The 17,339-nt window shown below is 39.0% G+C and overlaps 1 protein-coding gene across 2 annotated transcripts in view; it reads left to right on the top strand.

The window, feature by feature from the left end:
* CDH13 (cadherin 13) overlaps nt 1-17,339 on the top strand; it is a 517,159-nt gene that overhangs the window by 161,081 nt on the left and 338,739 nt on the right. For both annotated transcript variants that reach the window (XM_030026184.2, XM_030026183.2), the window contains exon 3: nt 14,234-14,442. In XM_030026184.2, the coding sequence (XP_029882044.1) occupies nt 14,234-14,442 (209 nt within the window). The remainder of the gene's footprint in view (nt 1-14,233; nt 14,443-17,339) is intronic.

The raw sequence follows: 17,339 nt of genomic DNA, 5'->3' as shown, positions 1-17,339 counted from the left end.
GGACATGAGCTGGAAAAATGCACAGATTTAGTGTTGGTTTTTTTTTTATTTATTTATTTTTCTTATTATTTAATGGGTTTATAACCAGAAGCAAAGTAAAGATTGATTATTATCTTACCTCTTTAAACTTCATAAGCATTGTAATCATTATGGTTATTTTAATGTGAAAGAAGGGAGACAGTTATTCAAATAGATATGCTAAGGTTTCTGCATTCTAATACTGCAAAGTCAGGTGATAGTGTAGGAAATGTATATCACTAATCCTCAGTACAGTCATCACAGCATTTGCAATTGATGGTACCTATAGCAAGTTTAAGGAAAGAGAAGGGAAGCTGAGAAATCACACTTTTCTCATCTATTTGACTTGGAAAAAATAAATATTAGATTTTTAAAAATAAATTAATTTAGTGGATGTAGATCTGCCACTGAATGACTGGCAAATTTTGTTGTGTTGGCAACTATGATGGTATATGGAATTCACATAGTTTTAGGGATAACTAATTTATTAAATCTAAGAGAGTACTTGGTAATAAAAATTTAGTTATGTATTGATTACCAAGTTAGTATTGTAATTACTATGTGGCAGGCCAACATCTTGTCTGATCTGTCTCCAGTGTGATCACCATATAAAAATAAATACGACGTTTATAAGAAAGGTAGGAAATAATATAAAACTATATTACTTTAAAGAACTATTATTCACTAGGGGTATACTGGTGTCCTTAATCTCCACACTAGAGATGTTCTGTTTTCGTTTTTTGTGTAAAGCTTTTTTCTACAAAGAGTCCCTGTTGTGGCTCTTCATACCTGGCATGTTGGCTCAGATAGCTTTTCATTGCACCCTTTTGTTGACTATGGGGTTTAATATAAGGAAAAATTCTATTTGTTGGTCACAGCTTTCTGCAGAAACTGTCAGTTATCAGCCTGATCTGTATTCCTGAAGCTGACAGAAAGGCTTAGAATCAAACACCGCATTGATCTCAACCTTAGCTTGTGGTTGCATTGATGCAAGTTATAGGCTGGTAGCATTACGTATGCCGTGCTAAATGGAAGTGGATATCCACCTTTGGAAACCAGCAAGCAGCCAAATGGCACTACCAATCATAGCATGTATTTGAAATGTAGATTGTGTTAAGTAGTTGACACAACTTTTCCTTGGCATTTGCTTCATATGCAATGCTGTTTGTTTAAATGTGAGCATGTGTAGCAATGCCACCTGTTTAAGTAGCAAACCTGAATAGCAGTGTCACCTGGCTTGTCAAATAGTCACTATTGGCCTGTGCATGTTACCTGGTTTGTTTTTTTGTTTTTTTTTTTCTCATTGTTTCTTAGTTATTAAAAAGAGGCAGAAACTTCAGTAGCCTGATGTTCTTTCCTTGGTTTATCTATGTAAACAAATTTCAGGTTGCTTATAAATGATCCTGATTGACAGAATATACTTTCCCTTAGGTCAGTTCTTTTGTGGAAGATGCCAAAGCCTGTCTTTCTTTAAAGTATAAAAGACTGTGTTTGATGTGAATAGAAACTGTTCTGGGAATGACTGTGCAGAGCAAGATTACATGGTGCAATTTTAATTACATTGTTCTCAGCAGTGCTACTTGTCTGATCTTAGTGTAGAGTCAAAATTCAAACCAAGGTTATTTGGTTCTGTAACTGTTAGTCAAGCGCTGATATTGTTTGAAAGAGATGACGATAAGTTGAGCAAGTTTAAAATCCAGCAGAGTTTTGAGAGGTGGCTTTCCTCATTAATCTCAAGTTTTGTATTTTAGCAGTCTGCAATTGAGTGGTTGATTTTCCATGGTTTATAGAATGATCTCTGTGTTAGAATTGGCTTGATACTTGAGTAAAACAAAAGCTTAACTACCAACTAATTTTGAAAATTTAAATGCAATTTAGATTTTTTGAAGGCATTCTGAAAAGCTATTCATAAACTGTGTCCAAGGGCTGTATTTTAATAACCCAATTTTTAGACTGAGGACTGAAAAGGAGTGTAGGTCTGTTATTTGTGCATTTATCGGAGATCTCTAGAAAAATCAGCTTTCTACTGGTGACTCTTAAAAAAAGGTTGAGGGAACTCACTTGAGAGAACTTGGTAAAAAGCACTAAGAGAAATTGTTATTTCTCTGTCAGATTCATTGATGGAGAAGATGAGAAGGCAAAAGAATTCCCCTGGAAAGAGGAGGAACTTTGCTTCAGTTTTTCACTGGGAAGGTTGAACAATCCACTGAATAAATGGTTTGAACAGATTTTCAGGCATGGTATTACTCATTCAGCAGCTGGGAAAATAGGCCAGCAACCTACAGTATCCATTTTGAAAGGAAAATATTACACAGTGGATTTATTACTCACTCTCATTTCCTTTTATGTATTGTAAACGATGCGTCATTCTCTATTTCTGAAACAAACTCCTACCACTGAGTGCTATTTGGAAATTAGTTGCACATGGCACAAGCTGAAAGCTTTATTCCTGGGGATGCCTTTTAAGAAAACATTATTGTACATCAGGAAAGACTTTTATAATGATTATGAATCCAGCAGAAGGGCAGCTGTATGTAGATATCCATGTATTTGGTCTTTTTTTTTTTTTTTCTTTTTTTTTTTTTAACTTTTCCTAGCATGTACTGACCAATAGTTTTGCTGCTTACCAGAGTGTTGTGGTTAGGAAGCAGTCTATGCAACTCACTGTTGAATTACAGATTAGTTGTAATTTCACACAGAAGGTGAAACCAGGACCCAAGATAGGGAAGATGGAGGCAACATTGCCTCTGCACAGTATCTGTGGGTAATGTGTAAAAAAGCACTTTGTGTTGATAGCTCATTTAATGAAAAGCTTGTCCACTTTGACTTCTTGTCTCAATGTACTGCTAGAGCAAGAGAGATATATCAAGCAATATTTTTTTCTTCTATCTCTGAAAAAAATAAGGGTATAAGGGTGTGAGTGGCTGCCATGGATTTGGTGTAGGACAAAAGATTTTTTTTTTTAGAGTAGTAATTTCTTCTTCATTGTCAAATCACTGAGTTATTTGTACTTCCCATTGAAGGAGTGGACAAAGCATCCATTCCTCCAGTGAGGCCCGATGCTTCATTTCTGTCATTTAGTAAGCTTTCTTTACTAATGGCCCAAACTTCAGACAAATGTAAATGTGTGCATGATTTAGTGAATCTTCTGTTCATCTAATAGTATATCATAATTTCAGTTAAATTAAGACTTGTAGAAAAGTAGGCTTATTTGACCATTGATGGGAGCTTATGCCATTAAAAAAAAAAAAGAAAAAAAAATAGAAAAAAAGGAAACAAGAAGTTATGACAGATCACATTAAGAAATGACAGATCACTGTAATTATAACAAACCGACCTTGAAGACAAACAGTTTTAATTGTGAACTTGAGGGAAAAAATACCCATGACCTGTGGCTAATTGTCTAGTTAACTGAAAACCCTTACTAAATAAATTTGTGGCTTTGGAGACATTTTAAACACATACTGACATAAATAAGGTACTTTCTGTGCTGGCTGCACTGTAGTTATTTCCTGTGAGTGATTGCTTGTTGTTACTTTTTGACATCTGCTGGCAGCAATTTATTTACATAGTTAAATCTCCTGGGACACTGTTTCTTCTCCTGAATACAACCTCAACTGATTAGTTTTCAATAAATTACATATATCAAGAAATTTGGTTTGGGTAGCACTTAAGGTGACTGCTTAAAGATCAGATGTGTGCTTGTGCAGAAGCCAAGAAAATTCATGGTCAGCAGTATATTGCCTCTTAATGCTTTATTCAGCCAGCATTCAAAGGAAAATACCCATTGTATTCCACTGGGGATTCTTGTACAAACTCACACTTCTGTCCCATCTTCCTCCACGATAAGATACAATTAATTTCATATCGACAAACTTCTCGCAGCAATTTGCAGAGCCACAACGTATTGAATACATTTGAATGTCTTTGATTCTGTCTGCTTGTATCTCACACTCAGCCAGTGAAGATTTTGTAAGAATCTAAAGTTAATTTCATCTTATGTTCTCCTGGGGTTCTTGGCAAAATGTTGTGTAAATCTGCTAAAATGGAATAATATTGATCATTTGCATTGTAATGGGAAACCCTTTCACTGAAACTAACAGAGTTAAAAAGAGTCTTTCCTACATATTGCTTCTGGGTTTGGGATCATTTGGACTGTTCAGAATCAATGCAGTTTTAATAGTGAAATGTCATATTTCTCCACAGATGTGACAGTTCCTTTGAGACTGTAGCTCCACAAATGTAGTATCAGTTTGTGTCCTCTGCATTTACAAAGAGACACGAGGTCCATTTAGATTGAACTATGTGTTGTGCTCAGAAGATCAATGACTGTGATATAACATCTAAAGTTTTGATTTTTGTATTTTTCTTCAGACATACTCACTGACATCATATTTTTTGTTGAAATAGTAATTTTTCTCTAGGGCTTAGAGCAGAAGCTATAGTATTACCATGCCTTGTAATGCAGCCGCTGACCCAGGAGATCAGTCAATAATGTGTCTACATTGTAATGAATAAGTCAAGATAACTTCCAGCTGAGAACAACTCATTACAACTCCTTCCACTTGATTAGATTTTTGCCCTAAATGAGACAATGGGCAGCAAAATGATGTGTGAAGGTATCATGTAATGTGAGCTGGTGAATTCTGCTGGGGGGAGGAGGGAATGCCTTCAGTTTTGATTGTAGTGTTTGTATTTTCCTGTAATTTCAAGCAGCCTGCTTGAGCCTGCAGCAGTCAAGAGACTGCTGATGGAGCCCTGTTTGTAGAATAAATTTGCTGAAGAACATGAGATGCCATTGAGGGATCTTCCTTTCTAGGAGAAAGGAAAGAGGGAGCATGGTGGAAAAAGGCAAGAAGCTGCAGTGACATATCTGTGCTGAAAAAGGCAGGAATCCTTGAGTTTGGTGCTGATGGAGCTGTTTTGCTCATATAGTACTCTGTGCTCTGTGAAAATACTCGCTGGAATGCCAAAGAGCAGCCCCAGTACTGCAGGGCTAATACAAGTTGTGCTGCTTCTGGCTTTAGGGCAGGGTTGTTCAGCTCTAGTTCAGGGCACCTGATGCAATACTCATATCTAGCCAAGTAGTGTTGTCATGTGCTGGGAGAAGAGAGGCAGAGCTTGGCGAGATGTGAAAAGATGCCAGAGTACAGTGTTGGGTACAGCAGAAGGCGAGGAGAGAGAGCAGAGCATCGCTAACGTGGGTCTTCAATGGGAAGGGAGTCACTCGTTCTGGAATTGCACATCATCCCCATTACACAAAGGCAGAGGGAGCCTTCAGTCTAGTATCGCTTATGGCTCAGGTGAATTGCACTACAGAATTTCAAATTGTTAGCAATTTTTCCAGCTCTGCTGGGACTATTGGTGGCAGCCAGGTAATGCAGGAGGGGGACCAGTGTGATTCTTCCAGTGAAAATGTCGCATCTTTTATTGGCTGCAGGTGGGTTCTGGGTGAAATCCCTCATCTTGATCTATGGGAAACTTCTCTCTTACCTGTGATATATTCTTGCTATGCATTTTGACAGCACAGAAAAAAACTGTGACTATTAATAGGTACCATTTGTACTGTGGAAAGGGTATTCTCTGAAGGGCAGATACGTACACCCTAGCGCTCACTGGATGACCCGTTGGCCTAATTTTTGCATTTTAAGAGGGCTATGCACAAATCTGCTAATCACACACAAACTGCATGGGGATGTTCGCTAGGTTTATTTAGGTAATCAGTTTGGTTTTGTTGACATTATAAGTGTGTGCAAGGATCAAGTCTGTTATTTAGTACTTATTCTTCCAAAGAAGTCAAATATAGATGTGTATTTGTTTGTATTAAGCAATTCTTGTTATATTTTGATGAACATTGTACTGTTGCTCATGTTTCCTCAGTTTTTGACTATCTGGATGCTAAATAAGTCGTCATTCTAATTTACTTCAGGGGCACATAAAGAAATTACATAGATACAAGAGAATCATAAACATGCAGTGGGAGATAATAACTTACTATTGCTTGTCAGATTTAAAAAAAAAACATTCTGTAACGAGCTAGAATTTAACATTGAACTGATCAAAAAACCTTCAAAAAGGATTTTCATAAAATTAACTTTGTTCATTTTCTTAAATGTTCAATAAGATTTATTTGTGTAAAGGAATATTTTAGTCATGCTTGTAGCTCTTCTAAGCCACAAATCCATTATTTCTACAGCACTTTTAGATATGAAATAATGATAAACTCATAACTTAAGGACATAACTGTTGACAGTGTCTTGTCTGGACTTTAGTCTGCCTCCAAAAGAGTCATGGGGCAGCATTGTTCTCTTTCTATTCTTTTTCCTTCTGCTCTTCAGGTATTCTTGCAGAAAAAACAGTAGAAGTAAACACACTGTGGGCTCCCTGCCAGAACCCATGTTCCAGATATGGTTTTGAAGGCATCTCAAAGGAAGGGAGAGAAGCTCTTTCTCCTAATTGACAATATTGTTGGCTTGAAAAGCAGGATTTCTTTTGTTTCTGAGCTGCCTTTGTCATTAGCTGTTGTAACAGTTTCCTTTTTTGTTCTTGGATAGATTTAGGTTGTCCAGATGTGTTGGTTCCAGGTAGATTTCATCCTCTCCACATTGATGGGATAATTAATCTCTTGAAGACTCATAATGCTCTGCATTTCTATCAGTTTGTGTTGGGCTGCTGCGTGACACCCTGTACCACAGTCAGGCATTCAGCAGTGCGACAAACGCTCTCATGTGGTGGCCTGTTACCATCTCCTTAGTTACTTGCCTGCTTTTTTCAGTCAGCGTCAACGTTTATTGCTAACGAGAGCTTTGCTAGGTCATGGTATTTTATGAATTTTTATATACAACAGCAGCACTCAGAAGCATTTCTGTTTGCTTTAACCATCACTTTCCTCTCTTTGTAGTTAATGAAGCTTAGCTTTGCCAGTTTCTGTCTAACTTCTCTATTTTGCTAACATCGTTGAGCAGGGAGGATGTTTTAGCAGAGCTGAGGAATCCTTGCTGGGCTGGGACCTTAAGTTGCCTTTGTGCAGCTGTAATGGACTTTTCTTGCATCTCTAGACCACTCACAGGTACAGCTTCCGACTTGTGGTTTCAGTATGATCTAAAGTTATTTGTTAAAAAGGGTAAGAAAAAAATACACAGAATAATATTTGCTTGATGCTATAATTCCCACTAGTATGAACAAGGCTAGGTTGTATTTACAAAAAGGATCCTAACCTTCATTGATAGAGTAATTAAGTCTGCCTGTGTGTGTGTTTGGTGTGTATTTTCAGTATGAAATTTCCTCACTGAGAAGCCATTTTGTTGCTAGCTATCATTAGCTAACATGAAAATATGAATACCTGTACACAGAGACATACAGAGTAAGTTTTTGTGTGCTTATAGATAAATATGTATTTTAATTATTCAGAATAACTCTGTTGAGATTTCGTCAGAGAGAAAATTATGGATTCCATATTTCTGTTCAAAACAAATTAAACTTCTGAGAATTAAACTTGAAAAAAAATACTTTGGAAGAGGAATATATCAGCCTAATATATGCTTTTGAATATAAGAAATCTTTTTTGGGTTGTTTTCTTTTTACATAGTTAATGAGAAATCCAACTGCTAACCTTTCAATGTTTTAAAATGGTATTTTTTAAAACATCTGTGGTTCATTATCATAAATATCACAGTTGTATAGAAACCTCACATATGTGGTATATCATAAAGTGAGAATGGGATGCACTGAAATGATGAATCACAGGAACTTGAGATTTTTTGCTGAGATCTATAAAGGGTAATATTTCCAATCGCAACTTCAGTTTCCCATCATTAGAGTAATGGACTTGGGATCTTGCACAAGAATAATTTTTCCAACAGGTCTTTTGATGACAATAAGCTCAAAGTCAGCAATTAAAGCCTTGGGATTCATGCAGGTATTACTACTAATAAATATTGCTTGGTGGACAGAAATATTCTGTACAATTCAGATCTGAATAAGCTCTCCTACAGAAAGGAGTAAAAGTCTAATAAAGGAGGCTGAGAAATGAACGAAGGGCGATGAGTGACGTGCATGTTGTTTTTCATTGGGAGACGCTTGGCGGTATTTTCATTTTGCTTGCAAGGAGTTTTGGAGCCTGTCTCATACCATGTGGCATATTAAGCACAATAAAGATGCTCATTTGGCAGCTGGAGCATGACTAGGAACATCAAAAGAGTTGTATATGCATCAATCAATGAAGAACTCCACCTTCATGTAAATAAATATTGGATCACTGTTTTAATTGCCCTTTGAGTTCTTGACAACGAGACACAATCACTAGTCATGTCTGGTGTAGCATTATCAAAATTTTAGTTTAGGGCTATAGCTGAACAGTTACTATTATTAATTTTTTGCACTGCTGTAGCACCTTGAGCACCAAAAGTGAATCATTTTGTTGCAAGTGCTGTACAGATACAGAGTGAACGAGTGGCCTCTGCTCTGAAGACCTCACAATCTAGTTAAACTCCTTAAGCTCTAACACTAAGTGAGTGTGCAGGAGGACATGGGAGGTTGTAGTGTGTGTGGCCACTCTCATCGGGCTGTCATTTGTCCAATCTGTTATAACGCAGGTGGGTAGTATGAATAATGTCAGTTATCCACCTCATGGCTTTCCTCACACCTCATATCTGCGACAAATGCATGAGCATCGTAAACATCATCGTATGTCATAATGATCATACGTCATCATGGTTGCCACGCAGCAGTGTTATATGTTGGGAGATCACTTTTTCATTTTAGGCAGACTGCCAGATGGTTTGGTCTCTTCTTTGCATGACCCTTGGCAGACTCCCTGGAGCATGCGCTATCCATCCAATTGACAGATTTTGGTAACTACTTTTATTTTTTCGGTACCTGGGGATTGTTTAAATATTAATCAAAAAAGATCTTATTGGAAGAACTCTTTGTAATGGGATGTTTTATTTCTGAAAAGAGACATCCATACCTTCTTCTTGAAACCTGGCACTTTTGATCATTTAGATTGCTCCACTGAGAAGCTGAGCTGTTTTCTGTTTTCTTGTGTGTGCTTGCTCATTTTGTACTCAGAAGTTCTCAGTCCCATGCCCAAATTTCCTTCAGTCTTGGGACAGAGTTCAGTGTCCAGGAGTCAGCTAGATGAGTAAGCTGTCTAGTAAGACATAGTGGTTAGCTCACTGCGTTTTTGTAGTTTTAATTTTCTTGAATGAACTCCACATAGGTAGACCTAATGTAAACCTGAAAGGACAGGGAAATTAATTGAATCTAGAACTTTTATGTGTGGAAAAGACGTTAAGGTGCCAGCTAGTCCATCCTCTCAGTTTGAAGCAGGATCAGGTACTGAGATTGGTTTTGAGGGATTTGGGATTAAGCTGGTATTTGATTAACCTTGTGTTAAAACCTTGCAATGGTAGGTATGCAGCATGTCCTCAGCACCCTCTTTTAATGGTTAGCTGGAAAGCTTCTTCAATATCCATCTGAACCTTCCTACAACTGATATCCACAAAGCCCTGTCTAGTTTCTTGTTATACTGGTTAGTACTTGGAGGACATGAGGAGGAATTCATTAATCACTCTTTATAGATTTTACGTAGAGATTTGTACACAGGCTTTGTGTACAAAGCAAGTTTTCTTCACTGGAGAATAAAAACTAAAAATCCTATTTGCCCTATATTTAACAGGCTATGCTTTTTTAGATCATCAACAATGTGTAGGTTTAAGAGATAGGTGTAGTGCCACAGGTGGGAAATCTGAGTAAGCTGATGAAGCTGAAACTCCTCAGATCTCTACTGAGTGCCTGGCAGGGCAGGAAAGTGTGGCCAAGGCCAGCTCCTTAGGCTATGTAGCTGCTACTAGAGCCTGGTACAGGCAGCTCAAGTACTGCAAATTTTGGGTATCTGCATTGGCTTTTCCCCAGAAGCCACATGAGTTTTAAGGAAGAAAATGTTCCCAGTGAGGGGCATCGTGAGAACGACTGGGAATGCAATGCAATCTCGTGCGACGTTCCCTGGTCATCCCAGTCCAGGAAACATCATCATTCTGACAAAGTTCACATTTGCCCCTAACTTCAGACCAGGGATTTTATCTAAGGCTACAGTTCTCTTCAGGTCTCTTAACAATTGGCTTCAGTTTCATCTCTGTTGGCCCTTGGTCCGAATAATCTTCAATGTTCTCTATCCTTATGAGCACTTCATCTACTTCCACCCGCTTCTAACTTCTCTCCTACATATCAGTACTTCTCAGAGCCTTTTCATTTTCTTTCCCTCTCCTTGCTATTAACCTCATCAAATACTCTTGTTTCTGTGGTAGAATTGGGAATTGAAAGCATCAGTGCTTTTGGATGAGATATGGTAAGAAAACAGTTTCCCGCTTTCAAAGAACTCTGCTTCTGCCCTTGTTAGAAAAAGTTGCAGGGTTTCATAAAGCAAGGTCAATAGATGAGCAAAATATAAAAGGTCTAAAAGTGTCAAATTTGTACCTCCAAGGGAATATAGAATATAGATCCAAGTACTTCTCCTGATTCCATGTGTCGAATCTGCATGTGGCCTTTGAATTTCTGCAATGCACGCAGCAGCAATGCAGGAATCTCAAGGTTTGTGAATGCTGAGCAGCAAGGTGGGAGAAGTGTACTCCCAGCCAGCTTCTCCCCTCTTTTTGAAGCACAACACAGCGCGGAGTCTTTTTGAATGTGACCTGTAGTGTTTGGCTGGGTGATGCTATAGCTCTGAACTTCGTTTGTTTTCCAGTGATTATTTATCATAGTTTTGTTAGGCTTTTCTTTTAATTTTTTTCACCTTTTACTCCTGACAATTAATTTCTCAGAGAGTGATGCCAAATTGTTCCAGTTGTAAGCTATTAATAGACAGTAGATTACCAGCAGTTTTTGAATATGAGAAGTACATATTTATTCAGTATAACAAGGTACCTTCCTAAGACCCTGTTTCATTGGTTTGGTTTGGGTGGGGTTTTTTTTTTGGGGGGGGGGGGGGGGGGGGTGTTTTGTTTTAAGAGAGGAAAAGAATACGTTAAAAGAGAATCTTCTCATAATTCATCAAGGCTGCGGTGTGTACAGTGATCACAATAGAGAATTTCAACTTCTCACATTTGTGGTGACAGGAAAATTTTGTCTTTTTTGTGGCTTGATAGCTTTAGGAGATTGTAGTGAATCTGTTAAAATGCCTGTCAGATCACCAACATAAATTGCAACAGGTGGTTTTACACCAGGGAGGCCTTGCTAACAGAGACACTTCCATCAAAATCCTACCATTAGCACAAGACCCTTTCTCCAAGCGGTTCCTGGCCTTGGAGAGCAGCATGGACACCAGCACAGTCTGAGCACCGCGAAATTGTTTTAAACTGCTACTGCTCCCAAATTCTGTGTGGTTTTTCCCTCCTGATTATACTGCAGTGTAAGACTTTGCAAGCAGGGGTCTGTGACATGGCAGACTGAGATAGGTTCGTCTGGAGGGATTGGAGTATCTGAGGGGAAGAGCTTTTTGTTTCTTTTTTTATTTATAAATCCCCCTTGCTCTCTGCAAAATTCAAAGAAATGGAAAACGGGGTGATGAAATTCTTGTCTGTTATCCCAGTGTGAATCCAAGGATAGTTCACTTGCCTTCAAGTAAAACAGAGGAAACGGGAGCAGCTTTTAGTTAAAAATATGTAAGCAAGACTAAAACTTGTGCAGAAGGAGATCCCACAGGTGCTGGGATAATTTTTATGCAAGAGACTCTGGTGACTATAGAGTTTGGACTCGTCTCGGTGAGAGGATAGTCAGGCACAAATTCACAGAATCACAACTTTATCCTTTTAAAATCCCACCTCAGGCTCCTAATGCCCTTGTCAATGTGCAGGGTGTGCGGGTGCTGGCAGCGGGGGCCGGAGGGGCTCTGTGAGGAGAGCTGGGGCTGCCCCACGCTGGCCAGAGCCGGTTCCGGCCGGTTCCGGGCGGTTCCGCAGCTGCCTCAGCGCAGGGCACAGCTGAGCTCGTCAGCGAGGCTGGTGGGGCCTCTGTGGAAGCTCGTTTAAGAAAGGGGCAAAACTCTGCCTGGGGGTGAGGGGAAAAAAGCGTGAGAGAGCAGTGTGAACCCCAGGGGCGGAGGAGGAGGAGGAAGGGCCGCAGGCGCCACAGCGGCAATTCCCTGCGGCCCCTGGAGGACCCCACATGGAGCAGGGGGATGTCCTGAAGGAACCTGCAGCCCGTGGAGAGGACTCACGCTGGAGCAGGGGAAAGTGCGAGGAGGAAGGAAGCTCGGAGAGCAGCCGTTAGGTACTGACCGTAACCCCGTTCCCATCCCGCCGTGCCGCTCGGGGAGAGGAGGCGGAGGAGTTGGGAAGGAAGGGGTGAAGCTGAGCCTGGGGAAAAGCGGGAGGGAGGGAAGGCGTGGTTTTCATTTTGTCTTTTTCTCACCATCCAAATCTGTTTTAATTGGCAATTAATTAAATTAATTTTCCCCCAGTCACATCTGCTTTGCTAGTGACAGTAATCGGTAAGTGATCTCCCTGTCTTTATCTTGACCCACGAGCTTTTTCATCTTATTTTCCCCCCCAGTAGTGTTGAGGTGGGGGAGTGAGAGAGTGGCTGGGTGGGTGTCGGGATGCAGCCCAAGGTCAACCTACCACTGTCGATTTGGCAAATAGTGTCCCATGTCTCATAGTCTTTGCTTTATTCTGAAGTTTGGACATTTGATAATTTTGCATTTGGTTAATTAATTTAAACTTTCTCATCAATATTTGTCATAAAATGAAGCTGTATTCTAATTCTGGAACAAGCAACAGTTCTTTTTCCCTGTGGTGGTTTTACTTTGGGATACAATCCCAGTGAATGCCCAGAGAGGAAGGATCTCCATAAGGTCCTCTGGCAGCCCTGTCTTCAAGTTGGTATGTCTGGAAAGAGATGCAAAATTTGATGAAGAGGATTTCTGTGTAACTTCCCAGGACTGTTTTGTGGCCATCCACTATGAGATTGTCTGTGCTTTAAGACCAGTTACAGAGATTACATAGTCAGGAAAAGCTTAGGTATTGGCCAGGTTGTGAGAGAATTTGGGATTTTTTTTTTTTTTTTTCCTTTTAAAAAAATGACCCAATAAAAGAAGTCTATAATGTGAATTTAAACAATTATGCAAAGTGCTTTATTTTCAGTAAAACTCCATTCTTTGATCTTCTGTGGTCTGTATCCCTGTCTGTATTAATTTCTGAAAGTGTAATGCAGTTTTTAAAGATCCAATAGAACTGAAATATAGAATCAAAATAGCGAGAGCATACAGATAAGTGAAAAGTCTACAGCAGCTCAAGGAGCAGGTAGGGAATATAGAACAGGTTGTCTGCAAAAAAAACCCCTTCACATGCAAATATATTGTTCAGAGATGTCAAAACTTGAAAAGTTTACTTAGCAATTACAAGTGTGTGGTGAAGACCTCTTAATCATATAGCTGGTAGTTACATCACTAGTGTTTTTCCCAGTATTTGTGCAAAGTTCTTTCTTATCTACTGGACTCAGGGAAGGAACTTGAGGCAAAGTCTCAAACCTTTGTACTTTACAGACAGTTTTCTATTTGTCAGCCTTCCTAAATATTTTAAATCTTTCATGTAAAGTGAAACAGGATTATTGACAGCTACTGTTTAATTAAAAGTTCTCATAATCCTTAGCTATACTGATAGTGCAGCTTGTGCACTATAGCGCAATCCTGGTAGGTAGTAAGAAAAATGTTATAGTTTGGTTTTTCTGTTATGTAACACTTTTGAAGTAGTCTATGAGGTTGAATATTCTGTAAACAACGAATTCCAAGCATAAAGATTTACTGGATATCTGAAACCACTTTGTCAGCAGAAGAGCCTTTAGAGATCCCAGGTTACGATGAGGAAGATAACAAGGTCTTTACTGCTACTGCCTGATTTGTAGAACTATGTGTGTATTTTGTGCATTTGATTTGAGTGATCACAAAATGTTTGTGTCCAAAGTATTTTGTTTATCTCCTACCTCCCCAATTAGTATGGTCAAAATCTCCTCATCCTTCCGAAAGCGTGTGTTCCTAAGATTTGTCTATGAATTAGTCACACAAATATAAAGCTTCTTTGAAAGTTTTTCCCCTTACATTGGGAGACGTTTCTTCCTGAGATCTGTAGACAAGCCAATAACATAAAGATGTTTGAAGTCTATCTTCCAAAGTGGATACTTATAATTGTGTTTTTTCTTTTTTCTTTTTTTGTCCCCCCAGTGGAATTTGATGACTGCAAGGGGAATAACAAATTGAACTTCGAAGTTTCTAACCCAGACTTTAAGGTGGAACGTGACGGGTCTTTAGTTGCGCTAAAGAATATATCAGAAGCTGGCAGAGCCTTGTTTGTCCACGCGCGGTCTGAGCATGCTGAGGATATGGCAGAAATTTTGATTGTTGGAGCAAATGAAAAACATGGTGCATTAAAGGTAAGATAAATACAGAAGACTAGAACAAAGTGCCAAGAAGGTGCTGCTAGATACTTACATGTGCCATGTAGGACTGTAAGCAGTTTTAATGTTAGCAGAGGTGAAAATCAGTCTTCGATTCAGATATTGCTGTAACTTTTTAGCACTTAGTTTAACTTAAAATACAAATTTTCCAGGTTTTGAAAGATGTATTACATCTTCAGGTGTAAATGCTAAGCGTTCATAAAGAATCGATTCAAAAGAAATAGCCCAGGTATCAAAATTGACTGGTGGTTCTGGCGTACGTTATGCCAGATAACCACAGTTTGGCCATAACTGAAAATGGAAAATCATAGTCTAAATGTGTAATTTGGAATTTACAGAACCTTCACATTCATTCCAAGTCTAAGTAGGTGCGAAGGAATTCTATGCTGTGGAGTTTAAATTTTCATATAGGTCTGCTTATCTGATATTGCTATGTGTTAAACTATATAAACATCTGCACACAAACAGCAACACATATTTACATTCTGTCTCTATACACTAGTGATTTTTGTTCCACTCTGTCCACTGAAGTGGACAGTGTTCTTTCTTTTCCACTTCTGAATTTCTGAATAATTTCTGAATAATACTAACCACATACTGTGGGGGAAAATTGCTTCACAAATTGGTTGTTCACTTCACACCCATAAAAGTAACAAAAGGAAATGTGAGATAGCCTTCACTTCTGTGTCATGGCATTTAGGAGAGAGGCAGGCAAGACAGTGGCTTATTAGGCAATTAAGCCTGGTACCTTTAAAGACCTATAATTTCAAGTATAAAGAAGTTTTGATAAAAATGACTCATCTATTGTCTTGTTTTGATATTTAGACTTTGGGCTGCTAGCATTCTCATTGTATTTTCAACAGTAGCTTAGTATAACTTAAGTCTTCCACTTTAAAAAAAAAAAAAAAAAAAAAAAGCTTTAGGAGAAAGATTGAACAAACTTCTGAAAGTCCATGGCTGAGGAAAGGTTTTGATCCGCACTTTAACCAGCGCGTGATGTGAATATGGATTGCCAGCAGGAGAGGAATTACCAGAATGTGTAACTGCAGAGAGCCGATCAAAACACTTAAAAGGAATTTAATGTTATTTAAATATGCTGTTTTTTCACAAAGTTAAATTTTAACAACGTCATACTCAAGAGAGTCTCTTACGTGGTGGAGATGTGGATTTAGGACCATGCACTGCCAAATTCAGAGTTGGAAAGCTACACTTGGGGGAGCTGGGCACTTGGATGTCTTGTGTCTCAAATTAGCAAGGCATGCTCCTTCTTGTGCATTCACAAGAATGTTCAAATGATTTTGTTTTCACTCCAGGTTTTGAAATCTTAGGAGTAGTTTCAAAATGGGGATTCTCATTCTACAGTTAAAAGTTTCTGAAACCACAGAGGCGTTTGAGACGTCTCTGACAGGAGCTCTGGAGTTAAGCTTCAGGGGATTGGTTTATGTGTAAAGATCTCACTCTCTAAGAATCATATTCTGAAGTTTTATTCTGGTTTTCTGAGAGAAGCAGCCCTTCAATGTCTTTGAGGGGAGATATTCTATGGAAGTTACAATCAGGGGAAATCTTCTCTCATGAGTAGGAATTAACAGATGTGTATTTGTGCAGACTATGATGTAGCTTTGTCGGTGACCTTTTCTCTTTATGTCCTACTTGGGTTCTGGGTAGTCTCCCCTCAAAATGTTCCAGCAATATTAATTGATGCCTAATGTTGAAATCTATTACCAGGCTATATTCAAAAGCCAAGTCCAATTTGGCCCCACTCCTGGATTCTGTTCCAATCACTTCGTGTTGCTTCAGAGAGAGAAAACCAGTCCAAATCTGGCATATTCTGCCACTTGCCAGTCTTCCCGTATAGGTGACTCAAAGCAATATCACTGCATCGTCTCTACCTGCATTCATCACTTCTTTATGGATTTTGATATTCAGCTCATAACTAGAAGATTACCCTTTTAGTATGGTGATCCTTGGTGTCTGCAGTGCTGTTGGGAGTTACATGATGCATTAATGTGTCCTGGGAAATCCATCTAGTGAGGATCATCCCCTTCTTCAAGGGAATATAAAGATCTTTGGGGGGCTGGCTGTCCTACTCTGGCCTCAGCCAGCACTCTGTAGCTGTTAAATCAATATTTTTTTACCAGCCGTTTCAGCTATTGTTTGCCTATTTTAAACACAACGCAGACAGTCTTGTCTGTTTGTCATACTTGAGAAGGATATAAAGATTACAGCGTCCTATCTAAAGTGATTTTATGATAAATTTGAACTTAATCCTGTACTTTTGCAGTCTAAATGTGTCAGCGTGGAAACAGCAGAACGGCTCCATCTGTTTATGCAAGGAGTCTTGGCTAAGAAATGCTCAGATGGAGCCTTAGTAATTCAGCATAATTCTGTAGGGTTAAGATGAGCACATGCTAGAGCACTGCGAAGCATTCAGTACTTAGAGTACAGTACCTTGTTTAATTAGGGGATAAGTAGTTCTTAAGTATTTCCCCACTGCCAGCAACTGCCGTTTCTTTTCTGAAAGCATGTAACCTACATCTGTGAAATCCCATTGTTAACGTTTCTAATTGCAGATTCCCAACATGTTTGGAAATGACTGACAACGATGATCTCTAATGTGCTGACTGGCAGTCTGAGCCTAGGAAGAGATAGCATAATTCCTAAAACTTTCTGATTGCTACCAATCATTCTTTAGATGAATATTGAAAATATTTAGAGGTGCAATCTGGAGTGTGCAGAAAAGCTTTTGGTATTCTAGTGGTGGAGGGGTGTGGTTCTTTCCTGCTGAAGAGGTGGGAAGATTCCAGCTGGCCTCACTGATCAGTCCTGCGTGATTAACTTAAACTAACTTCATGGCCATAGCATAGTCAGTGGCT

This window comes from Aquila chrysaetos, chromosome 9 (genome assembly GCF_900496995.4).
Source record: "Aquila chrysaetos chrysaetos chromosome 9, bAquChr1.4, whole genome shotgun sequence".
Classification (NCBI taxonomy): domain Eukaryota; kingdom Metazoa; phylum Chordata; class Aves; order Accipitriformes; family Accipitridae; genus Aquila; species Aquila chrysaetos.
The sequence above is the reverse complement of the archived record's forward strand: the minus strand, read 5'-3'. Positions and strand labels throughout refer to the sequence as shown.